Source organism: Cyphellophora attinorum (assembly GCF_001299255.1).
Source record: "Cyphellophora attinorum strain CBS 131958 chromosome Unknown Contig35, whole genome shotgun sequence".
NCBI lineage: Eukaryota > Fungi > Ascomycota > Eurotiomycetes > Chaetothyriales > Cyphellophoraceae > Cyphellophora > Cyphellophora attinorum.
The window spans coordinates 228381-254184 of NW_017253263.1; the positions used below are offsets into that span (position 1 = coordinate 228381).

The 25804-nt window shown below is 53.4% G+C and overlaps 7 protein-coding genes across 7 annotated transcripts; 3 read left to right on the forward strand and 4 right to left on the reverse strand.

The window, feature by feature from the left end:
- Nucleotides 1-345: 345 nt before the first annotated feature.
- On the forward strand, nt 346-1983 carry AB675_10506 (SWM histone demethylase complex subunit phf1; the record flags this gene model as incomplete). The annotated part of the gene is made up of 1 exon (XM_018139285.1): nt 346-1983. One exon carries the CDS (start codon nt 346-348, stop codon nt 1981-1983), a length of 1638 nt encoding a protein of 545 aa, XP_017995933.1.
- Nucleotides 1984-2564: 581 nt separating this feature from the next.
- On the forward strand, nt 2565-4980 carry AB675_10507 (Alpha-L-fucosidase 2; the record flags this gene model as incomplete). Its single annotated transcript, XM_018139286.1, has 3 exons — nt 2565-3067; nt 3127-3636; nt 3699-4980. 3 exons carry the CDS (start codon nt 2565-2567, stop codon nt 4978-4980), a joined length of 2295 nt encoding a protein of 764 aa, XP_017995915.1.
- Nucleotides 4981-7329: 2349 nt separating this feature from the next.
- On the reverse strand, nt 7330-10012 carry AB675_10508 (Xylanolytic transcriptional activator xlnR; the record flags this gene model as incomplete). The annotated part of the gene is made up of 2 exons (XM_018139287.1): nt 7330-7504; nt 7557-10012. The coding sequence occupies 2 exons, from the start codon at nt 10010-10012 to the stop codon at nt 7330-7332; spliced, it is 2631 nt and encodes an 876-aa protein (XP_017995954.1).
- A 3131-nt stretch (nt 10013-13143) lies between these two features.
- AB675_10509 (uncharacterized protein) lies at nt 13144-16206 on the forward strand (the record flags this gene model as incomplete). Its single annotated transcript, XM_018139288.1, has 1 exon — nt 13144-16206. One exon carries the CDS (start codon nt 13144-13146, stop codon nt 16204-16206), a length of 3063 nt encoding a protein of 1020 aa, XP_017995847.1.
- A 168-nt stretch (nt 16207-16374) lies between these two features.
- Nucleotides 16375-19913, reverse strand: AB675_10510 (Protein alcS; the record flags this gene model as incomplete). Its single annotated transcript, XM_018139290.1, has 8 exons — nt 16375-16539; nt 16612-16849; nt 16965-17066; nt 17122-17196; nt 17265-17344; nt 17425-17583; nt 17745-17904; nt 19303-19913. 8 exons carry the CDS (start codon nt 19911-19913, stop codon nt 16375-16377), a joined length of 1590 nt encoding a protein of 529 aa, XP_017995936.1.
- Nucleotides 19914-22041: 2128 nt separating this feature from the next.
- AB675_10511 (uncharacterized protein) lies at nt 22042-23734 on the reverse strand (the record flags this gene model as incomplete). Its single annotated transcript, XM_018139291.1, has 2 exons — nt 22042-23155; nt 23211-23734. The coding sequence occupies 2 exons, from the start codon at nt 23732-23734 to the stop codon at nt 22042-22044; spliced, it is 1638 nt and encodes a 545-aa protein (XP_017995891.1).
- A 648-nt stretch (nt 23735-24382) lies between these two features.
- AB675_10512 (uncharacterized protein) lies at nt 24383-25013 on the reverse strand (the record flags this gene model as incomplete). The annotated part of the gene is made up of 2 exons (XM_018139292.1): nt 24383-24765; nt 24833-25013. 2 exons carry the CDS (start codon nt 25011-25013, stop codon nt 24383-24385), a joined length of 564 nt encoding a protein of 187 aa, XP_017995907.1.
- Nucleotides 25014-25804: the final 791 nt, after the last annotated feature.

Consider the following 25804-nt stretch of genomic DNA (forward strand, 5'->3'; position numbering starts at 1 on the left):
CTGCGTTATTCCCAGGGTCAACAGGGACGAAGTCAATTCATTCATCATTCGGATATCTTGTCCCGTGCCAAGACATGGTCACGTGCAAGCTTTCTTTCGGACCTGGGCCTCATTTCCGTATCCCTGATTGCTATCACATCGACATCTCAACCAATCTTATCCATCGAGGCGGCTCTCAGCAGCTAGCCGAGATCGCATTGCCGACAGTGATACTGCTCATGGCCAGTCTTATACCCGGGAAGATCGTGCCATAGAAAGATCTCATGCCTATAGGCGTGGCTCGACCAATCAGTCCTTTCCTCGTCCGGACCGTTGTCGGGTTGTCCCACCAAAATTGAGCCCAGCATGTCTGACAACGATTTCGGCAGCGGCAGTGCTCCCACCTTCCCGGAAACTGAGTCTGCAGACGTACTTGCCCGTGATCGAGAGCAATCACACTGCTCCGATGTTCTACAGGTCAACGTGGACCAGAGCTCAGATTCGCAGCTCAGCTCATCGATTGGCAACTTGGATGAACTTAAGAGCGAGATATTCCAAGCAAAGACTACGGCTACATCGGGGCGCCTGCCGGAAGAATTTGATCTTTCAGCTGTCAGAAATCCCGACTCGACTTCGCCATCGCTCGCCTCCAGTAATTTGGCCAGAAGCACAGCAGCCGCGGATGCTGCAGATAGTCGCGAAGGCAACTCACATATTGCTTCCTCGTCGTTGGCTGTAGATAGTCCAGTCGATGAGGCCAATGGATCAGTACCGCATAGCTATTTCAGTACTATCAAAATGGCTGTGCCAGGTCGGAAGCCCAGGGGTCAAGGCGGCCGAAGAGCCAAGAACTACCAGCTCGACGATGGAACGATAGTCTCCGGAAAGGGACTGGGACGGGGCAGACCAGGCGTCAAGCGTGGTCCGCGAAGAAGTTCTCTTGCTGATGAGCTTGCTTCAGGAGCGTCGACGCCCGGATCCGCTCCCAAAATCGCCGCCAATGCTAAGGCAGATCAAGAGAGCTCGATCAAGCGGAGACGTTCAACCAAAGCGCAGAGAACGAAAGACACAGCTGATTCGGACTCTGAGCTCAGTGCTTCGCGCGAATCAACGCCGGAGTACAATCCGACCGAGGAAACTCGATCAGGTCGCAAGATCCAAAAACCTGCAGCGCCCCAGCCGGTCGTCCCCGAAAGCGCTAGCCCCGCCTCGAAGCGCCCAAAGCTGGAGAGCCGCAATACTGGGTCCGCATCTTCGCCTGCATTGAAGCTACACCCGAAGATCAAGCGACGTTTGTACAGAGGTCGTGAACAACTTGCACTATGCGAGCACTGCCAACGGGGACATGGGCCTCAGGGAAATGCCATCGTCTTCTGTGATGCCTGCAACAAGTGCTGGCATCAGCGCTGCCACGACCCTCACGTGCCACAATCCATCGTCAGCGACTCCAAAGCAGAATGGTTTTGCTCCAACTGTGAGAAGATCCTGCACGGCAAGAAGGGCAAGAAGGTCAAGGCTGGCGAGACGCCAGCAGCACGTGCTGTGCCACCGATGCCTCAGTTCGTTGGACCGTTAGTCGGTGGCGCAGCACTAACGCAAGCTCACAAGATCGCTTTCCTCGAATCGAGAACCAAAGAGCAGCTCATCTCTTTGATACTCCAGGGCAGTGACCTAGCTCCGGCTCTGCCCATGTTTCAAACACCAGCGCCTCAGCTACCACAAGCTCAGTTCAAATCCAACTACGTTACACCTATCTCATCTACACCAGGCTTGCATACCGCTGGGACGGGCGAAGTGGAGGACGAAGGATATGATTCCTACTTCGACGACCATGCTGCCCTTTACCCAAAGCCTGGGCAAGGTGTTAAGCTACCTCCAGACTCTGTTGATCTTCACATGCTGCTCGAGCACCCTCAGAGCCGAACTTTCAGTCACTGGATTCGTGGTATGCCGACCAGAGAGTATAGTGGCAATGCTGATATCGTTTTTCAACGACAACAGTAATATGTCGATAATGGTTCTGTGAACAGCAAGCCGTCAATGAGGACAGCAGGAGCATTTGATATACTACGCAAAAGCAGTCCCATTATTGATATCCCGTCGGATTTATTCGAGCACCAATTAGGCGATTTAGCATTACTTAGAAGTTCCTCCAATTATTAGAGCTTTCAATACTACTCCAAGGTCGATCTTTCACTGCAAAACTTCTTCCTATTCTAGCAAAACGTCACTGCCCAGTAACAATGACCTGCTGCAAGAGCACTAGTCTCACGCTGTGCTATAGTGCTATGGAGAAGCTCGATTACTTCCCCGCAATTATGGTCTCTTCGTGGCAGATCTGCGGTGGAGGAGCAGCCATACGACGACATCGGAACGACACACAGTGACATTCATCGCACTCGATTTAGCCAGAAACACCAACCTTGGCCGATGGCTGATCTAGTAGACGACGTCAAGATGGACTCCTACTATCTGATCCTCCGTGGCTGGGAGCGGCCTGACTCTGTCAATGCACTAGCAGTCTCTGGAACATCGAGAGCCCTGTCACCATGTGGTGTCTCGTGACATTTCTAGGTGCACTGACTATGGTTGCCGCCAACAATAATACTCGATTGTGGTACACAGAGCCAGCAGAAGAATGGACTCAAGCGCTGCCTATCGGTAACGGACGACTGGGCGGTATGGTGTTTGGTGACCATGCTGCGGAACGAATACAGGTCAACGAAGAGTCTGTTTGGAACGGCGGCTACAGGTCCCGGCTGAACCAGAACGCGGCCGAGACAGTGACCCAAGTAAGAGAGCTCTTAGTCGATGAGAAGGTCAGCGAGGCCCAGAGGCTTGCGAATCTGGGCATGGTGTCTACACCCCAGTCGATGAGACGTTATGAAACGCTTGGGGACATCTCGATCGAGTTTGATGGCATCTCAGAGTACACCAACGGCAGCTATCGACGATGGCTAGACCTGGAGACTGCAATTGCTGGAGTCACATTCGACATCAATAGCACGACTATCGAGAGGGAGCTATTCGTCTCAGCACCGGATGACCTCATGGTTCATCGGCTGACAGCGAATGGGGATCAGAAGCTGTCGTTCCAGCTCCGCATCTGGCGTCCGACTGATTTCATCAATGTTGCGTATGAGACAGCTACAGCGAGAGCGGCGATACGACATTAATGACTGGTACTGCTGGCGGGTTTGATCCAATCACCTTTGCTGCCGGCCTGCATGGGCAGACTGATGGGACTGTTCGCACGTTGGGAGAGTTTCTAATCGTGGAAAATGCAACGGAAGCAATCATATACTTCGCAGCCGCAACTACCTACCGCGTTCCTGATCCTGTGGCTGCCATCAAGCAGACTTTCAGCAATGTTCATGAGTATACATATGAACAACTACGCCAACGCCACATTGATGACTACCAGGCCTTGTACAACACCTGTACGCTGGAGCTCGACAGTACTGCATCAAAGGGCACAGATCTACCCACGAACGAGCGCATCAATGCTACACAGGCTGGCGAGACAGATCTCGGACTGATCGCACTGCAATTCCAGTACGGGCGATATCTTCTGATCTCCTCGTCGCGGCCGGGAACCCTACCTGGGAATTTACAAGGAATCTGGAATGAAGACTTCCAGTCAGAATGGGGCTCCAAGTTCACCGTGAACATCAACACAGAGATGAACTACTGGCCTGCCGAAACAACCGGCCTTTCAGCCTCCACACTCCGCTATTTGATCTGATCGAGACTGTTCGCAAGAACGGCGCAGAGACCGCCCGGCAAATGTACAACGCCTCCGGCTGGGTTGTGCACCACAACACCGACATCTGGGGCGACACGTCCCCACAAGATCGCTACCCGCCTGCCACCTACTGGACCTTGTCCTCTGCATGGCTCTGCACGCACATCCTCGAGCACTACTCACATACAGGAGACACCGCCTTCTTACTCTCTAAGCTCGACACCCTCATCGGGTCTATCCAGTTCTACCTCGACACCCTCCAAACCTACTCAATGAACGACTCCACCACCTTCCTAGTGACCAACCCGTCCACCTCACCTGAAAACACATTCTACGTCCCCGTCACCAACGATACCGGCTCCATGACAGTCGGCCCAACGTGCGACTTCCAGATCCTGCGCGAGCTCTTCACCGGCTTCCTCTCTGCTGTCGCTACCTTGCCCACCTCAAGCAGTACCGTCTCCCCTGCCTTCCTCACCCAAATCAACACGACCCTCTCGTCATTCCCACCATATCAAATCTCAGCCCGCTACCCTGGCGTCATACAAGAATGGCTGCACGACTACAAAGAAGCCGAGCCCGGCCATCGCCACATCTCCCACCTCTACGCCCTCTACCCAGGCACATCCATCCCACCGCCGTCCGCGCCCAAGCACAACGCCACTCTGTGGGACGCCGCATCCAAAACCTTGGAATACCGCCTCTCCAACGGCGGTGCCGGCACAGGCTGGTCCCGCGCCTGGACGATCAATTGGTATGCTCGTCTTCTCAATGGTAGCGCACTCGCAGAGAACATCTTCCAGTTCTTCAACAGCAGCACGTACCCGAATCTATTCGACGCGCATCCGCCTTTTCAGATTGACGGCAACTTCGGATTCACGGCGGGCGTGGCGGAGGCGTTGATGCAGAGCCATTTCGTGGACGAGGAGGACGGAGCTCGAGAGGTGTGGCTGCTGCCGGCGCTTCCGGAGGCGTGGACGGATGGCAGGGTGGCAGGATTGGTGGCGAGAGGTGGGTTCGTGATGGACGTGCAGTGGTCGGAGAGCAAGGTCAGAGGAGTGAATGTTACGAGTAACTTGGGCGGTAGGGTCAGCGTCAAGTATGATGTGAGTGGGATGGGAGGGAATGTGACTGTCGCCCCGCTTGGCAACGAAAGTTACGATGGATTTCAGGTACTTGTTGAGCAAGGCAAGTTCACGCTTGACACTACTGTTGATGGCAAGTACGTATTTGAACTTGACTGGGATGTGGAGTAGTGGGACACATAGGGTATTCAGAATGGATGTACCGCAAATCAGTAGGGGCGAGTACTGCTGAGATTCAACCTCATCGCAGCATACAGCTACTTCTTGTTAGCAACCAGCGACTATCTGTCCATACAGTATGCAGAATGGCAATGCGCGTAGAACATAAGAGTGTATCCTCAGCTTCATCAATCTGCACCGTTGGACTACTGCGGATCTGCCAAGCCTTGTCGATGTGTGCAGGAGATTTCGGTGATCGCTGCACACGAGCTGGGCTCTTCGACCCATAAATTCATGAAGACTTCTGTCGCTAGGCCACTGTCACTCCAATACCACCATTATGCTAGGCAGTATACAATCACATGTCAAAACCGTTGGTACGCGCCCCGGGACCACACGCCTCGGGACCACGGCATCCGGGACCACAGTAGGTACTCAGCAACCGCATCTGGGGTGACTCCAGAGCAGGTCCATCTGATCTGACTTTGTGGGGTAGTCTTGATTTCCCAGGATCAAGCGTGCGTAGTCGCCTCGTGTTGTAGCGGAGGCGAAGTCTAGTAGATGCGCCTGTACAGATCGAGATCCCGCTGTCCGATGCAAGCGCCACTGCGCTGGCCGACCGTTGAATGTCGCTCCAGAGACACTGTTATGAAGCAATACCGATGCCGCGGCATCGCTGTCTAATACCTGCCTGACCATGACGCTCAGGTGTGATGTATCGCAGATCGAGTGACTCTACGTTTCTAGCTGTTGTGATCGAAGACAGTCCGAACAACAAGAGCAGGCAACGCTGGTGGCTAGACGGCAACCTGTAATCCGGGTCAGGGGTTGTGCAGGGAATTCAGACGATGCTAAGCTTGCTCGAGGCCAAGACTGGCGTCTTCACGCTAGACGGCTGGACACCAATCGCCTGGTGGCATTCTCCTGGAATCAGCATCCGTTCCTCCGAGCGGCAACATCTGAGGAGATCACGCGGACGATTGAGCGTCGATTTTCAGGCACACCAGAGAGATCAGGTGCATTTCTGTTTGACTCGGCAATGAGGCGAGTCCACTCAACGATGAACGCGTTCGTATCGTCTGAGATCGAGACTATGGGCCATGGCGTCGCCGATCCAGTGAAGTGCCGGAGTTGCGTGCCCACAACTCCATAAGCTACCGTGTGATGCGAAATGAGTGGCGCGACAGGATCTAGCTCGGTCTCGCCGCGGACCCAGCTCAAACCCTCCGAGAAGCCATCTCACAGAATGGAGACAACACATGGGACGAGCCGAGTCCTGATCGTCGACATCAAAGTGAAACATCGAATGCAGGATATCGCTCGTACACAGAAGCGTGCCTTGAAGCTCGTCTTGGTTCTCCACCAATGTCTACGATCATGCTCGCTAGCAACTGGCGCAAAACCTCGTCTGGACTCAAAGACCTTGACTTGGCTAGTCATCCATGTCGACCAGAAGATGTAAGGCACCAGTGCTGGCTAGACCGTATTAGTGGTCTGGTTTACATGGAGAGGCCATCCAGGGCTGGTGAATTTCTGTAATGATGGGCCATGTTGGCGATGGAGAAAGCGACGATCTTGAGGATCATACTTTTGATGAGGCTTTCTGGCAGAGCATTGGCTTTTCAAAGCATCAAGTAATCCTCTATGACATGTTCCTTCGGTCTGAGGTCAAGGCATATGTTGCGGTAATGGTTGTGTGAGGTGAACATTGGAATTTAGCCTGAATTCAAATGTGGCGTAGTTTTAGCCAGACCCTGAGAAGATCGGCACCGCGGCCCAATTTGCGTATGGTGGTACACTGTGGGGATGGACAAGCGATATTTCGTCAATGATGAAATCGAGAAACTCTGGGATGTCCGTCGGGAATCGTGGGTTCGTCGGGTCAAGATCTCGGGAATCGTTTTGAGGGCTATGCGTGCCCAAATGATGGATTCAGGGCGAGGAGGATTCGTGAGGACTGATGTCTTTGGAGGAAGTCGGAAAGTATAGGTGAGGACCTACCTATGTACACTTTCGAAAGAATAGTCCGTAGATGAGTGCTCTGACATGTAAGAATACTGACGTGGACTGGTGGGTAACTCCAGTCAAAGTAGACCTTGTGCAAGAATGAGGACTCAGATTCCAGGGGAAGGGAGAGTGCTCCATCACTGTTCCTGCCATTCCTTTAGCTAAGTATGTACGGGGTATAAACGCTGCAAGAACCGCGTTTCGTGGTTCGAGAAGGCACGCCTCTGCAAGAATAGTAGTACACAAGGCAATCGCTCGAGCATCATTGTCGCGACTGCCGAGTAGATGGCCTGTAGCCTCAAGAATGTTCGTTTTCGCGTTCCGATCATGCCGCAATCCGGTGCGGCTTTCCTTTCATAGAGCCAGTCCAGTCCCATCTCCAGTCCAGCGATACAAGGCCAAAACTTCTCGGCGCCACTGCTGCTGTTCCGCTAGGTCGTCTGATATGCGACCTTTGACTTGCTGTAATGCTGAACGCATAACCTTTCTGAAATTCCTTTGATACTGAGTGTCGAGGGTAGCAACGCATCTGTAGTGACGTTAGTTTGAAAGTCATCATAGCTGGCATTTGAGCCACTTACACTTCGTGAGCTCTGACAATGGTCTCGGATGCTCGAACCACCTTAGAATTGACTTCGGCGGGCATGCCATGCTGCATCTTATCTGCAAACAACAGGAGCAGGAAACTGCCTTGCAGCAAATAGATTCCAAAGAAGAATGGCATGAAGCTCAGGTCCGGGTCGAAGTCAATGATATCTCCCACAGCATCAGCAGCGTCGACGGCATGATTTATTGCTGCGTAGAAGGACTTCGAAGAGATCCAGAGGTCGTTATCGTCCAGAAGAGCAATGGGATCCCACTTTCCAGTGAGCAAGATGTGGAGCACATGCATAATATGCATGCTGTACGCGACCGCTGTTCGCGTCTGTAGAGAGATCTCGCTTGAATCGGTAGTGCTCGTGCTCACAACGGATGGCGTTACGGCATCTGGATTCTGGTCTGAATTTTGCATACGTCCACCCGCTGCAGTGAAATCATGTAGTGACTGGCCAAACGCTTCCAGTGCCTGTGAAATCTCTTCTACCGAATCGTCCCAGGAAAGAGGTCGACTTGCACGAGGGCCGAATCTAGGCCGGTTGCGTGCGTGATTCAGGTCCAAGATCTCTCCGAGCAACACCATTAGGGGCAAGAAATACCCGAATATTGAATGTGATGTGCATTCAATGTTGAGACCACGACGTCGTGACCCATATTCATGTGCGGAGTCGAAGCGACCAGACTGGAATATATCATCGTCCAGGGGCTGAAGCAGGTTTTCGCATTCTCGATTTAGGAAGAACATAGGTCGATTGTAGCAAAGTGCAAGATGGCGGTCCTGCATGTACAATAGCCACCAGGTCCGTCGGCGCTCTTCTCGTTCTTCTTCGCATACAAACTGCGTATTAGGGCGTGGCTCGTCCATAGATCCTCTGCGGGGGTCAACGTCGCCCAACTTTGGTTTATGCTCGTCCGCGTCTTTGTCTGAGCTCGGGTTCGGTGGCAGCTCTCGTCCAAGTCGTATCTCTCGGGCCAGTGACCAAGCTGCGTTCCACCATCTCAGAGAAGTGGCTTTACGCTCACTCGCAGAGACGACTGTCGCGAGGTGAATGTAGGTTGCCAGGTTGTCAATCTGAACACGATCAACACCATGATTGCCAACGCGGTCTGTCGGCACGACCAATCCAGCTAGACTTGCGTCCGAAGCCGAGAGGTGTTGATAACTTGGCGTTGGATTGATGCTATTGCCGTTGCTGTGAATCAGTGGCTTGAGCATACTAATTGTCAATTCCAAGAGCTTCTGACAAATTCGTGCACGGCTATCGAGTTGGCTTGTCAAATATGCCGAGTCGCTGGTCTGGGCAGCGATCCAGAGCATACTGGACAGAAGTGCTGGTGTACACGACCGCGGCTCAGTCTGATGCAGGATTGATTTCTTTCTGAAGATATAGCCGAGTATGTATGGATTCGAAGGTCGCAAATATGCTGATGTCGAGCTGTTAAAGTATTGCTCAAGCAGTTCGCATGCTATAGCTTGCGGCATGATTGACTCGATATGCGGTAAGAGTGGACGCAAGACCGGGTACTTTAGCTGATCTGGGGGTCGCGGCTGATTCAGAGGCGGTTCTGTCATGTACATTGGTGATGTTAGAGCCAGCCAGTCAGGCGATTCCACCATAGGCGCCTTCCCCATAAATGCCACCGAGTAATCGTCGCCTAGGGGAAAGCCAAAACCTGTCACAGCAGAGTTGTGCATGCTATCCATTTGAGCCGCAAAGCTACGATGGTCCGGCACTGGAAATGTGGGCTGGGCGATCTGAGGCATCATGGTCTGATCCATATTGGGAATTTGCGCTGGAGGGATCTGACCGTTAACGATCTGATTAGCAGACATTTGGCCGTTAGGATTCAAAGCCATGTTGGTGGTGTGATCGAAACCATTGTAATAGGTGTTCTGTGGAGGTCCATCGAATGTTGCGCTTGTAGGAGTGTTGTTAGATGGCAGTGTATTGTCAACCGTTCCAGCATATGATGTAGTCGAGTATTTCCGAGGGTTCGTTGGCCGCTGCGTGCCATTTGTGTGTGTACCGGTATTATTTTGATGCCCATTGACGTCCTCGTTCTGATCTGTGTCCTTCTTCGGAGCTCGCCCACGCTTCTTGTGAGCCCGTGCATACTCACAAGGCAATTGATTCTCGGTGCAGTGCGCACAAGGATGCTTTCCATCACACTTGGTCCTTAGCTGATTGCACTGATCACAAGCTCGCGAGATGCGGCGCCGGACACCATGAGCGTCCATAGCATCATTCATGTCCAGCTCGGATCCAGTCCTCTTCCTCCCTGCTTGCAAATTCATCTCGTCGTACATCTGCGACTTCGACTCATGATTTGAGTGCGGGATGCTGGACAAGTGAGGCTGAGATAGCAGTTCTCGATGTGGGTGGTAATCGGCATAGTTGGGGTACCCGCTATGCGGGTGCGAAGGAATTCGTGACAGCATGACTGCCGAGGTGCAACTGGGCTGCTGTGTAAACGAAAGACCGATGCAGCATAGTAGCTCTAGACAAGCCAGAGACTGTCAACAGCGCTGAGTGCGAGGTGGAGAGTACAGTTACAGTGAAATGGAAGACGGACCGGCGTCGACAGAGAACAGTACCACTGCACGGTGGGCTCCTCTCTAGTAGTAAGGTAGTCCGTCTTGTCTTTTTTCTCTGCTCACATGGTTTTTCCCAATCGAACCAAGGACCCCCAGACCGAAGCGGAGCTGCGGGTCACCTCTCCAAGGCACCATGCACCACACGCCCAGCGTAGCCAGGGTCCGGGATTTGGGCTATAACGGCCTAGACGGACTTGGACATGGCCGGGCGATCGAGCAAAACAGAGGTCGAAAAGTGGATGTGCGAGGTGGCAATCACTGCGACTAGCGGTCATCCAGAGCATTGTCTGCTACTTTACCGTGCAGTTGTAGCTCGAGCTTCTTCACCGTCTTCTTGTCCCAGAAAAGCAAGAGCCCGCGGTGGCATTATTGTACACGAGTTCTGTGCCCCAAATCTCAAGTGCTCTTTGCGTAATTCGCAAATTCAAGACGATATCGTAGGTCTGCCTTGGGATGAGCTCGTTCACGCTGCAGAACAAGGCACTTTCAGCAGAGCCACAGGCCTTTCGAGGGTGCCCCAGGTGGTAAATTTCAACCAGCATGAGTTCCGCGGGGCTCCTTGTGGCATCGAGCTACTGGGTGAGTGGGTATAGGCATCATCCACAGCCCATTGGCTTAGGGAGCCTGGGTGTTCCTTTCGGCCCTCAGTAACGAACGAAACCCCTGCATCTTGCTTCGTCTGCGGTGTCTCTCGCAGCGTGGCAATACCGTTAGTGCTTTGTGGCAATACTGTTGGCGGATCGAGATCCTGGAGATGAGATTGAGTGCAGATTTCAGGACCATCACCCAAGCTCTGACAGCTCTTGTTGGGTGCCTACCGTGCTGAAACTACTGGGTACATCATGCCCCAGATTCTGCAGACCGATCTGATCGCCCCAAGCAAGGCGATCATGGCCCCCATAGCAGAGGACGATGATACGGGTGGAAGGAACGATCCGAAAAGAACAGGTTTCGAACTTCTGTGATCTCGAGCTGACTGTGCCGGGTGATGCTAGCGCTAACTATGAGCACTACGACAGAGTGCACGAGTAATCCCCCGCACAACCGACCGCGATTGTTTCTCCCTGCATATCACATGTGCCTCTTTTCTGGGGTTCAGCCAGGTTGTAAGTTGGACTATCACGAGCTTTTTCGAGTCACAAGCACAAATCAACAGAGCAGGGCATGTTGGGCACTGGTTGTAGGGCGGGCCCATCGATGCACCACCCCGGAAAAAGTCATCAGCTGTGGTCGATCCTGTACGGCGCTCATTCACGGCCTCACCGGCTAATCTCGAAACCAGCTCATTTTACGCACATATCGTCACGTCACCCAGTTACACGTCAAACGTCGGAATGCAAATCATCAGCCGGATAGGATTCGGCGGCAGGTACCGCCGGCTACCTAGGTACCTTGTGATCTTCTTGCGGCTACTCAAGTTTGAGTGACTCAACGGGTATCTTTTCCTCATGATATGCGGGGAGTCATCGCCGCCCTCCGGCGTGAAGACTGCTGAACATTGTCAATATCTCGAGACTGAACACAATTGTCTCCCAGAGCTTTACTTAGCAGGATACTACCATTCTTTCTACACAGCTGATCTGACAACGATCACAATCATCCTGGATCTCGCCTTGTGCACTGCGGTTGTTGTTCGCAGGCGGCCCTTCCGAGCTTCACCCTGGCGAGAATCGCGTCCGACCTGACTGGTCTCGAGGACCAGAATGGGAGAACATCGGCTTCGGCACGTTCCAGCGATTCTGGGGGATCCTTGTTGGTTCGGCTCTGCTGTTTCGCTTGCAGCCACTCCAATTCTAGATCTCGAATGCAGGCCAAAAGCATGAGGAGTGCAAGGCCCTGAGAATACCGCATAAGGCAAGCTTGGACGCCGGTAGTTGGTCGGCTGCATGAAGTCAACCGCAGTCGATCAGTTGCACTAGTTGCGACTGCAGCCTCGCGCATAACAAGCATGAATCTGGACTGATGTTCTGTCTGCGTCTGTGCCACAGTCAAGCACCACGTTGATCTTTGTCGTCTTGAAGTGTCGAAGATCACAAAGCTGCAGCTCCTGAAGAATGGCCAGAGTCGAACCACGGCAAAGTCTTCTTCAGCTACGCCGAAGCTCAAGAGATCGCGCAGCGCACTACACTAACCGCCCAAGAGCTTCGACCCTTACAATTCCTCAAGTATTTTGTACTTTTCGAGGCGTGGACAGTCGCAGAGCAACTTCTCTTCCTCGCTATGCATGTCATGAAGACAGACGTCCTGCTACAGCATGGACCAACACAGTACAGATCCCTGCGGCTAAGAGCATGCTGGAAATCACTGATCTGAGCACCTAAGACTTCGGGGCCCTACCTGCCTTTTTATTGGTAGCATGACTCGAGTGAGGCTCGTCTTGGAAGGCTTTTCCCCCAGGATGAGAATCTTTACCGCCCAGCAATGAGTCTCGAAATTCTAGCTACAAACAGCCGGGCAACATTTTAGATGTCCTCCTCGTCGGATGGGATGTCACGGAGCTCGCTGCGTCACCTCGAACTGCGCGCCAAGTGCGCACGGTCGTGCTCAGAAGCATGACGTCTCGCAAACATTTGCTGTGGCTGGAACGTGGTCCGTGCTGACAGGGTGAACTGCCCATGTTCATCACTTCTCTCATCCTCGAAGCCGATCTTGCCACCAGCACGGCTCAAAAAGAGACTGTATTGTACCAGTGAATATGATCCGCCAGATGTTGCTGAACAATGGAGCCCGGCTTAGCGATGCCCTGCTCCTGCAGCGACGGCGAACCTGTAAGTATCGTCGTTGGTTTTGACATCCGCTTGCGGAGGCTTTGTCGTTCTTCCCGCCGCAAACAGCATCTGAAGCAAGCAGAACAAGTCATGGTAGTGTAACGCTTTCATATCTTCCTTTGACTTTTGTCCATCGTTTGTGCTTCTCTCTGCTGATATTATGAACCCATTGCACTTTCTGTTCACTTCGTAGGACCGACAGAAGCCATGGCAAAGACACGCACGCAGCAAAAGGCCGCCCAGGACAAGGCTACGGCGGCAGCCAAACGAGGGAGCGACATGGGAGCCATTCGCCGGTCCTCTGTCTCGAAGGTCCCAAACAAGAAGGCAGTACAATGGACTCCGAGGGTTTCTGTCAAAGGCAGCGTATCGCGCGACCTGAATGACTACACGAAGCCCAAGCGAACGCCAGGACGCCCACCAAATGTCAAAGTAGGACTGCGGAAGAACTTTCACACTTTCGCAGACCTGCCTCAGTCCCCAACATCGCCTAACTCGACATCGCCTACGTCGCCAGAGCCTGTCGTGACCAAAGCCAGCACAGCGGTCCGGCAAGTACATACTCTGAAGGACTTCAAACCAACCAAGGCCCGACGCGGAACTACTGGCTCCTACCGTACAATACGAGTCATCGGTGACTCCGAAACAGAAGTCCCTACAAAGCCGCAAGTGGTGAACATCCCTCAACCCACCAGGTATGCTGGTCAAACCCCACGAAGTTCACTTACCGAAGCTGTCGACTCACCCAAATGGGCCAAAGCCACAAACAAACGTCGCAGAGCCTCTTCACCAGGAAGCGATCAACCCCGAAAGCGCACGCATGTCACCTACGACGCTGTAGAGCAATTGAACATAGGTCTTGTCAAGGAGCCACAGCCAATACATGCAGCAGCCGAGGTTGGCGCACTGTTCGCCGAGTTGAAGGCGCAACTTCACGAGTTCGCCCTGAAGAACTTCAGCTTTGAGCTGGAAGCACCAGAGGACTGGCCACTGCATGAACTCGCTGAGCGCTATCGACCCCTCATGATGACTGCGCAGTTCATTGCTGATGGTAGCCAGTACGGGTGGCAGCACTTCTTCGCCACGCCGCACTCTCGATCTGCGCTGGTCTATGGTGTGATCGGCGAATACATTCGCCAGCATATCTTCTCGGTCCCGTCCTTTGGTCTGTCCGAAGACGATGCCAAGTCCATGGACGACATCGATTTCGAGTATCTAAGGTACGATTCTTTCGTTCGCGTCAAACACCGCGCCTCATTACTTCGCGACATTCTCGACCATCATGACTGGAAGACTGCCAGTGCCAGCGCTGTGGAAGGTCTGGCTTCTCAACTTCTCGATGTCTTGACGCCTTTACTCCCCAACGAAGTCTTCTCATACGACCCCACGACCCGTCAATTCCAGTTATCGAAGAGCATGGAAGCGAACGACGCCCGTCAACATCTGCAAAACGCACTTGAGGCGCTCCTTACCAAAGCCAGTGCTCTCAGCTGGTCCTTGATCCTGACCGGCCGCAACGGCACAGTCTTCAACCTTGCTCAACATATCCAGAAGGGCGAGAAGTGGTACGGCGATCAGCAAGCCCCACAGAACTGCATCAACAAGGACATGGTCTACCGCACACAAGCCCACGGGTTTTCCGCCAGCAAGGAAATTCGTGATGATGCTCTCAGCTTCCCGAATGGCGTCGCTGACACAGACGGCGACAACGACACCAAGCCTTACCGGCCTCGCATCAGGATGACTTGCTTCCCTCGTGTGGAGATGTACGTTCCGCACGGTCCCGATATGGAAGAGTTGGGCAAGCTGCAGGAGGAACTGACGAAGAATGGCGTCTCTGCTGATGAGCTGCCTGGTGTACTGCCCGATGGCACAGAGATCTATCCTCTGGTCCCAGATGAAGTGAGGTACACGTACGACCACAGCAAACACGGGCCCTGGAACGAAGAAGAGAATGGACCCATGCGCATGAGCTACGTCAGTATGTGCCAACACATCTCCACGCACGACGTATACCTGGAGAATAACTACGTCGAGGAAAGCGAGAAGGACTTCATCGCAAAATACCGCTTGAAGCACACCGAACCTGCGAAGCCGACTAAGCAGCAAGGCAAGCGAGGCGCCAGTGGCTCGCCTCCACCAAGTCCTCCAGGCGACGACAGCGATAACGGAGAAGACGAGCTTATGGACGACTCCAGCTCTAGCTCCGAGTCGGACTCAGAGCTGACTTCAACAACTTCCTCAAAGTCTTCCAACCACAAGCGTCGTTTCGTCTACACCCCAGGCCACTCCGACGATAACGCCCGTGCCTTGTACGACTACACCCGCCGCCAACGCCAGCGCAATATCCTCGACGTGGACGCTCGCCTGGGCTGGCGCTACGGCAAACCCTTGCCTGAGTCCGAACGCGTCTCCCTAGCCCTCGCCGTCTCCCAAGCACGCATCCATCGGGCCACACAATCACCCTTCGGCAGCGTCGGCCGCCTTGGCCTCGCAGCACACGACAAGTTCCTCAAGACATGGAATCGCTTGATCGCTCCCCACGGCACAAGTCTGGAGAACTACACCCTCCTCCTCGCCATCGTCATCTGCATCTGCTGGCACAAAGGCTGGGACGTCCCCCACTGGACGATCGAGAAACTCTCCCAGCTCCGTGGCATTAGCGTATCCGATATCCGACAACAGCTCGCGACAGCCAAAGACATCATCGCGAGCATGCCGGGCGACGTATCCGCCAGGTTCTTTCACAGCGTCGAGTTGATCAAATCCCTCGAATGGACCGACTCCCTCCCACTCAGCCTCCAACGCGGCGCCAGGAAGGTGGTCAAAACGTTTCCGAAGGTCGATCGTGAGGGCATGGCCAACCTTCCAAAGGCAACACGCATCAGCGAACCCTTCAAGAGTGCGGTCACAGGGCCAGTCGCATCTGCCACGGACTACATGAAAACTGTGTGGGGGACCGCCGTGAAGAAGCCACGGGAAATGCTATCGGAGCTGAGCAGGGGCATGAACCTGAATAGCGCGGAAGAGGCAGCGCAAACTACCGCAACGGTAGTGAGCACGAGCGTGGTGACGAGCACGAGTGTTGCCACGAAGACGACGAGCACGACACCGTTGGGTGGGGTTGTGCCGCATGCGACACGGGCTAGCACGAGCGGTGCGGCTGCTGGGAGTGTTGCATCCGCAGCTGCGTCGGCAGCAGCGGAGAAGGTGGTGAAGAAGGCGGCGGGCATGTTCGCGGACTGGAATTGGTTGGGGGTTCATTATTAGTAGCCTGGGAGGCTTGAGATTTTGTTTTGTCGAAATGCTAGATGCACTTTCCCTCATTTCCCGGCTCGCTCCGCACATCGTGACCATAGACTTTCTCCGTCTGCTGATGTTTGATTAAGATGTAGGCAGCCGACAGTCTGTTGCCTTCCAGGCCGTCGATGCTGCTAATCACGCCTCCTTCGCGGCGGCAGCAAGCTCGACGTCCGTCTTCTTCCAGTAGTGGCTCAGATCGCCAACTGGCAGGTTGATAGCGAGTCTCATCTCCGCCGCCATGATGACGAACGTGATATAGAAGCCCAGAAGACCTACGATGAAAAGCATAGCTCCTCCTGTCTATTCCCGTATGTGTCAGCATCGCTTGCCTGCCAAACAGTTTCTTCGCGGAGACATATGATCTTAACTCACCTTCTGCAATTTTCCAGCCTGATCATAATCACCCGTCGAGACCTTCCAGTATGCACCGCTAAGGATCCATGCACCAAGTGTCACGAACAGGAAGATTCCGGCAAAGACCATGTTTGTCTTCAGCGTGAAGATGAAGAACATCAGTAGCACAAAGCCCCAAACGATTAGGTACAGCGCGATCACAGCATTGTACTCCTTGCTCACTGCTCCTTCTGCTGCCGAGCCGGTAGTAGAGTAGCTCCCGCCAGGTTCAGTGTTGGAAGGAGAAGGAAGCCGAATGAGAGCCAGAAGACGCTATGTAACATGTTCAGCGTGGTGTTTAGTCGAAGTGCAGAGCGACGGTCGATGCTTACCTGAATAGACCGCAGACCATCATCGAGAAAAAGTTGCCCATTATCCATTCCGCAATTGTGGTCAAAAGGAGCAGCAGAGGTCCGACAAACATGAACATCCCCCTAATCCACCTCGTCAGTACATGATCGAACGGCAGATCTACCTGTAAGGACTCACGCAAGTGCAGAGGCGCCACTCGCACCACCCCATCCCATTAGCACCATCGAGAAGCTGAGCGTCGAAATCACGAATCTGGCATGTTTGTCAGCTTTGGCAGCCGTGACAATGATCAGGCAATAGCCATGTCTGAGCAGACATACCCAATGAAGCCCAGCGGCGTAGGGTTGGCGAATCGCTTCGAGAGGTCTCCAACACGTGGAGTTTTAGGTGTCAGGTAGAGCTGTAGGAGATGTTCTTAGTCGTGGTCCGGACGCTATGAAGCTCTTACAAGCTCGATCTAATAAATCTGGAAGCCCATACCTTCTCGAACATCTCCGGCGTGATCGTGAGATTCGTCACCGTTGGGGTGAGTGTGTTCTTAGATCCCGTCGGCTCGATGTAGTCGTCCGAGAGGTGTGATGGTTGCCATTGGTGGTAGCCATGACTGCGTTCGTGATCGGGCACGACCTCTGTCTTCTTCTGTCGGATGCTGGCGTCGAGCGGCGAGAGGTCAATAAGAGGTATCGCAAATAATGGTGAGCAGGCGCAAAGAAAATGCATCGGAAGGGCGCTCTCCCTTCTTATCACGTCCGAACGACTTTTGCGTCCGAAGGCACTAATGGCGTATCCAGACCACTCACCTTCACCAACAGCTCCGTATCAGCTGCTCCATGGCTTCCAAGCGGTGCCTTTATGACTTGTGGGGCCAGAGCCATGAGCTCAAACACAGCTGTCGTGTCCTGCAGGAAGGATATCCAAGCAGCCTCGCATGCCGAGCCCCATTGTGGTGACTTGAGAAATCTAGTGGACACATGGGCAGTAGACGCTAACACGGTCCTCATGCAAGGACGACAGACCGTCATTGGACGTGATATAGCGGAGATGAGTGATGAGTGATGTTAGCGACCACCAACGCGATTTGAAATACGGGGTATGTTCACGATTTGGTCGCTTGGCCATAGTGCTTAACTCAGCGCAGATTAGCGTTGTCTGGGGCGCGGGGATACACTGGCAGTTGAGATCGCGGGGAGGCGTGTCATAAGTCGGGATTGGCAGGATGGATCATCTGCCGAGTCTGGTCGACTTTGTAGCTACGGTGGTGAGTGGATGTGGGCACCCCTGTACATGGGAGATACGGTGAAAACACAGTAAAGACATCATGCCACTGGCATGACCCCGCTTCTGGAACTCGTATGGGCTCTCGTGTGTAGCGTGATGATGAAAGGACGCGGAATGGTCATGTGGATGCTGGAGATATTTTCCTGCTCTCGTATGCATTGCATCGCTGGGGCGAGGATGGTGGGGCTGATGTCAGTGCGCATTCGCTGCGAGGAACAATCTCAGTACGTGCCTGACCCAGGTGACTTGTGAACAGAGAAGGCGTCAAGGGAAGCGGACTTCCTGCTGTTGGGCAGGTTGGGGCTAGACACATTTAGTAGAGATGGAGAGAAGAAAGAGGTTTGTCGCGCAGGCATGGATGTCTTGGTGGCTCTAGCTACTCCAACCCTAGAAAACCCAGAAGGCGCGTCCATGAGCGCTTGCTCTTGCCAATAGACTCCCCTGCCTTTTCTTCGCCGGCAATGACAACCTGCAACAGACTTTTTGGGACAGTCTGATGGCAAGAACGATGTGCATTGCCACTTCTTCCTCCTTTCACATCCCCCATGCCGGTGAAGCAGTTGCTCGCATCAGATGCAGAGGCAACCGCAACCACGTCCTCAACCCTCTTGCTGACTTGTCTAGCTGATCAGGATCCGTACTGGTGTGCAGCTCATTGCTGCATGACGGTGTAATGATCGCCGCGAGAGAATGTCCAACGCTGTGACCAAAGCCAACAGCGAGCATCGAAACTCCATTCGCCTCGAATGCGACGGCATGATCATCTCTCGGCCGCTATCAACAACATGTGCTGATCTCCGATGATCATCATGCCTTCCAGAATCGTGCCTCCCCGAGTCATGTCTCCCAGCGTCCGCCTTCCTCCTCGCCGCCTCCTTCTGCGCTCTGTACCTTCTCTCGTCCTCCGAGTCACTGCTCTCACTCGAACACTCACTTGAGCTGTTCCCACTCCCATAACCACATTTTGCTCCCCCACAGTCAAGTTTCACTCTTTGCCCTGCTCTTGTAACGCCATATCTCTCACATCGACATGATCGATCACTCGAGCTACTCATGCTGCTTGGACTTGAACTCGAGAACATCGGACCGCTCGAGGAGCTGTCATCCGACAAATCCGAAGGGCTCGATGAGTATTTGCCGTGACGGTCTCGGTCAGAGAGTCGAGTCGCAGCAAAGCGGTCTTCCAGATCATCTACGGGCGACCTGTCATAGTCTGCCTCGCGTAGATGCCGAGATTCGTATGGTTTGGAAGGCTTCGGATGTGCGATCTTACTCGGGCTTATGCCTCGGCCCTGAGGTATGTCGCGTGAGTGGCGGTTGCTACCGCTCAGATTTTGTGTTTGAACGCTCGGACGTTGTTTGCTGTCGCTGCCAGACTTTCCGCCAGGTACATCGAGAATGTTGAGCTTGCGCCCAGTGGTCTTCTCGGTGATATACTCCTTAGCAGGATCATGTGATACGTGGTGACCATCTACAATGTAGTAGTACCAGTACCTTGATCCTAGCTGTAAAGCATGTGCGCCTTGGAAGCGGAAGGTGCCTTTCCAAGATCCGGGCTTGGCTGAAGGATCTTTGATGGCCGAAAGGGGTAGCTGTTTCTGGTATTTGTCCCAGGAACCGAGCAAGTGTACCGTTCGCACGTTAGGCGACGTGCGTAGGGTGAATGTAAGCTGAACAGTCGGTGTAGACATTTTGTTCAATCACCGGGCAAAGAGCAACTTGACTGTGGGCTTCGAAATTGCTGAAATGGTGGAATGATTCCAGGTAATCGCGAAACCAGGATCGTGATAAATGAAAATGCTGTTGTCGTTGAGACTGTCGTAGATCGTAAACAGAATGCTTCGTAAAATTAAATTAGATGCAGATTTAGTCGTGGTAGTACGAGATATGCAAGATGTCCAAAACTAGAATTATGTCCAAAGATGGATCGTTTCCCTTGGATTTTCAGGATACGCACAAGGTTGCTGAGAGCCTTGGATTAGATTGATAGCCTGTATAGAAAGCCCAGGCAAGTCGGTGGTGCTAAGCAAGGCACGGAATCATGCACGGCTGGCCGGCAGCTGTACGTGTAGCAAATGGTGTAGATCCGGATGGAACGCTGGAGACGAGTTGTCGGAAGAGCAGTGGACCAGAATAGTGCCTGTCCAGAGAGGAACGACAAGATCTGGGAGGGAGATCACTGAAGCGAGAGCCCTTAGATAGCTCGGTGGCACTGGGAGGTGCAGGTCGCGGCTGCGCTTACTGGTTGACAGACGCGCGTGTGTGGATTAGATGACGGCACTGCGTTAGTGCAGCTGTAGAGGTGCGGCAAAGCCTGCAGTGCCTAGAGCGAGGTCGAGCTAGGGGATGGGTTGATATGCCGATTCAGTGCTCGCCAGGAGCAGTGTCTTCCACGGATGCGTCAAGGGTCGATCCGAGAAATGGGATAAATTAAGTATTAGACAAAGAATAGAAAGGCCAAGTGGTCCTCAAGCCGTGAAAGAAAAATAGACCACGAGGTTGGCGACGCTGAAGCGTTGAGCGAAGTCGGTTTGGTTGCAAGGCGAAATTAGCTATGAGAGCAATGGACACTGTCGACCAGCGACAATGGAATCTGCCCAAGAGTAAATTGAAGAAGTCGTCGACCCGTCGAACCTGTCGAGCGGTGTCTGCCTTGCTGTACACTGAAGGGCAGTGACGGCGATCAGAACCAGTATCGTCGTATGAATAGCAGCACAAGAGGCCGGCTCAGGTGCGTTGAGGAGGCGGTCGATAATGCGGTCGCCTTGAGCAAAGCGCGATGATGACGCAGCAAACCAGTGCTGCTATTCTCGTCGATGATTGAGTTGATTCTGATGAATTAATTGTTGAATGCTCCAGGCACTCAGTGTACAGCGGTAAGATTAGACGGTACAAGCGACAACGTAAGATAGCTCTTCCAAACCTATGCAAAGGGTAAAATTAACAAGACTTGCTTGCTTGAAGGTCGCAGAACGTTCAGATGAGGCAGGCAAAGCCATATTTAGTCTCTGTGAGAAGGCGACGGGTGGATCACGAACAGAGGATGGCCACACAGGATTGAGGGTGGGAGGGTCGACCAGGTGGCGACCGTCCGCATTGCAGATGCAGCCGTAGGCGTGTTGTGCAAGCTTGCATGATGAGCTTTCCAGCCATTGACAGCTCGCTGCGAAAAGGTGCTCTTTCGTGAGAGGTCAAGTGGTCGGGGAAAGGACGAAGATGGTTGAGCATTGGGCGCGTAGAATATGGGAAGTGGAGAACAGACGTTGCTAAAGGCCTCTGGATTGGTGTGATAGAAAAAAGACCTCCACCCGCCATCTGCCAATCATTAGCGATGCAGCATTCTTTCTATCAATAGGCGCCCGGGCGATCCCAGGGACTCTGCAGGTCATCAAGCTGGGCATCCTCGACGAGGTATTCGGAATTCGGACGGAAGACATCGATGACTTTTGTCGCTAAGATCTTTGGACTTTTAGAAAGGCCCGGCCCGTAGTTGATGGGTTGTGCCCACGGTATATGCATACTAGAGCGTGCAGTGACTGTACATCTTTCGTGGGGCACACACACGCTTCCCAGAGTGAGCGGTTACAGCACGAGTAATAGCAGACGTGGTTTCGGGGATCGAGCGATTGCCTGAATTTACTAATTGATACCACAGTAGCACAGCGTTTCTGCGCCCGCGAGTCCACCTGACAACCTGTTCAACAAAGGCAACCTCGCCGGAAGTAAGGAATGGAAAAGCCCAGAGCATGCACATGGTCGTCTGCCATAGTCAGTCTATACCCCGGTGCCCATACAGGAACCCAGGCCCTAGCTGCTCACTCAAAACCACTCCTTCGCAAGCCAGCGGTTGTAGAACTCCAGACTCGCCTCTGGCTGGTCTAGCGGAACCATGTGTCCAGCAGCGTGAATACGCATGAACGTGAAGTTGCCATGACTCTTTACCGAACCGATCTTGCGCTGATCCTTGCTGCCATCGATGTGCAAGTCGTTTGTCTTCGCAGCCTTGAACTTCTCGTGTTCAGGGTATTCCAGAGCGTTGGTCCAACCCTCATTACCGAGCCAATTGCAAATGAAGTCAGCGTCTCCAGCGTAGATGAGGACTGGCAACTCCTCAATCAGACCCGGCACTAAGCGATGGTATGGCTTCATCCAATCGCCTGCAAACAGGAAGTTTCGATTGATGTCGAAGTTGCATGAGTCGTAGCCATCGACTTCAGCTCCAAGCGCCTTCATGACCGATGGCTTATTCAACCACTTGCTAATATAGCCGAGCTCGGGATAGCAGAGGTTGCTGCTATCCTTGCACTTGCCGCGGACGTCGTATACGTTTTGGCCGGTGCGTTGGTACGGTGCCAGGAGCGCATTGTTGCAGTAGATTGACGCTGGGACGCAAGACCAGACACTCTCGCTATCGTAACAACCCTGGATCAGATTCTGGCAGCGCGGTAAAGCATTGTCCATGGCCTGGCACGATTGCTCGTCCAGGACAGCAGGCCAGCCGCCCTTTCCGCAAGCCATGGGCCGATAGTACTCGTACTGAGTCAGACCGTCAGTCAGGCCGTTTCCGATGAGAACCGACTTGAGGTTGATATTGCGCTTCTTGTGAGACAAGATCTCTGAAGCGAAGACTGGGATGTAGTGACCGGCATATGACTCGCCAGCAATGTGGAAGTCCTGCTCAGCATATTCTGGGAACTGCTTGAAGAACAACGTGAGCAAGGCGTAAATGTCCTTGCCTGCTGCGACAGTGTCCGAAACACTTCCGCCACTGTAGGAGTATCCAACGTTGACAGGTTGGTCGAGGAAGATCACGCTCGCATTGTTGTTCCACGAGTATGGATTGAAGACGAGTTCGATGTTCTCATTGATCCTAGCAGGGCCTAGCTCAAGGAAGAGGCCTGTAAGGGAAGAGCAACCAGGTCCGCCGTTGAGCCTACGGTTTGTCAGCGATTGCGCCCAATGCCCTCCCGAAGCTGCAGAGTACTCACCACAGGACAACCGGATCATTCTTGGGGTCGTTTCTCGATTCGAAGAACCAGTAGAACAAATGCTTGTCGTTATCGTTATCATCGAGATAACCGGAGTACTGCTTCACGCCCGGGTCAACCTCCAGGGCACTCGGGTCGACCGCCTTGACCCTCAGATCGTATGTGTCGAGCTTGCCGTGTACCTCTCGCTCTTGCTCGCCGTTGGCGCCCTCAACCCACACGTTTTGCACATCCTGTCCGCGCACGATGTGGTCCCAGTGCGAATCTGGTCGTCGAGTGTGCTTCTTGGGCGACGAGAAGAAGCTGGCGGCGCTCATATCCTCGGGATACAAGGCGGCGACTTCGTCCCAGACGGCTGCGGCTTCATGAGTGAGACCGCGCAGGGCGTCCTTGAGGTGGGAGAGTTGATTGGAAAAGAGGTCCTTCGCTTCGGCTGGGAAGCTCTTGGGCAATGAAAGCGGTTGCTGTGCGGGTATAGCTGCCAGCGCTGCGCTCGCGAAGAGTACGGGGTTGACGGCCTTCATCTCGAATGATCAAGTCGATGGGTAGGAGACTGAAGGAAGATAGAGTGAATCGCGCCGTCGCAGAAGCGAAACGGTTGCTATCTGTACCTGACTAGCCGGAGCCGAGAAAAGCCCCGATGACGTCTAACGACTGTCGCGGACTCTTGAGATGTTGGGGCTTTCGGATAAAACACCTTCTGATCCCTCTACCGTAAAGATTGCTCAGAAGTGAAGGCAGTGTAAGAATGGATACTGTATGACAGTCTTCCAGTTAAAGGAACAAGAAGATAGAAAGATACGAGTGATGATGCCTACGACTTGCCAGCATGACCAACTACCAGCCACGATAAATGTTGGTGCCTGGACAACGAGGTGGCGCTTGCCGTGGGGTTTGAGGCTTGGCCCCGAGCAGGCACGCTCCTTCAAACTCCGCACGAGACCCATCATCGACATCCATGGATGCGACGACGACGGCATTCAGCACATGCCAGTGCTCAGCGTAGTACTATATGCGTTCATGGTGCCGTCGATTCATCGAGAGCTTCGAGCGTGGTATTCGTTATTAGTAGGCAGCAGTGATCGAACCTAAGTATCCCATCCTCTTCTATTCCCCGGCTGTATTCAAGCATCCCATACCAAAACCCCACTCTCTGTACTGCAGCAACAGATCTATGAAATGGCTCTCGTGACAACAGCGAGATATGCCGTCCCAGTCCTGGACCAACACAGCCCACCTTCGCCGTCATTGTTCTCACAGTCATAACCTTCAGTCCCAGGCCAGCTCAAGTTCAGCCCCCCAAATTTGGTGAGCACATTGTATGGTGCCTGGCCGACTGAGTTGTCAAGGTAGGTATGTTGCAGATCAATCCCAAAATTCTCCGGGCTGAAGGCTGATAAGGAGGTGGAGGAGGGCGTGTTAGCAGAGATGGCGACCCTGACCGAATCATTTGCACATAGGGCGATGTTGTCTATTGCAGGGTTTTGAGACGACGGCCAGTAGATCAGGCAGGTGACGGTAGGGAGCTGTGGTGTGTCCTGGTCGTTGAAGTCGACTGGAACGTGGGAAAATATGTCAGCGAACGTTCTCGTTGTGGCCATGAACATCATGGAGGTGCTTACAGTAGATGTAATTGGAGCCGTTCAGAGGCCCGTCCCCATCCTGGGAGGTGGTCGCGTCGACGAAGATGTTGGTGACCAGGAAGTCGCCGGAAAATGCTCTGGAGACAGGTGCGAAGACAAGGACTGCTAGGCAGACTGGACTAAGCAGCAGCGGTATGGTATTGATGAACGACTTCTTCATCGTTGCTGTCGTTTGCTTTTCAGAGGTAGGGTAGGTCAAATGCCAACTCATGAAGGGAGACACAGCAGGGAAGTCCTGAGGACTTTGCTCATGTATAGCTCGTCACTCTGTCTTATGTGCCTGTTCAAGCACAGAATGGCTTGCAAGCAAGAGAAAGCGCCTTTGTGCTATGATGCCTGGGCTGTTTTTCAAGCATGCATGTGTTGTTGCTGTTCCTGCTCCAACCCCTCCACTGAGATCATCAAGTGGTGCAACGAGGAAGGGCGGTCTGGTGGTTGGCACTGCAGGCTTGTGTTGCTTCACCGAAGTCGCATAAGTTCGCGCCATATCTCTGTTCCAACTGGTGGGAATTCGAGTGGTGTATTGCTAGAGCACATCGGCAGGCTTGCAAGATGTCATAAGATCCAAACGGGAGTGGCGTGCCCTCATATAGTACGGTAAGCCTGTCAAGTCTCGGGGCAATGATCAAAAGAGGATGCGGTCCAGGCAAGGTCATCAAGTACAGACAGGTGTCACGAGACGGACGTCAGCATGATCTCCTTCCCATCTTCGCAACGGAGGACCCAGATCAATAGTTCAAATTGGCTGCCTTGCCGGCGCCTCGCAATGGTACAGAGTGAGAGCACGGCCATCGGTAATTTCTCTTAACATTGGTTTCGCGTAAAATGCCTTGCTGATTGTTGGTCTGATCTGTTCTATCTGGAGCTGAAATTGTGCCTTCGTCTCGAAGACACGCCGCAGCCATTCAAAGACCGGAATTTCCTACGCCAGCAGACAGTGGCCGGCGGCTT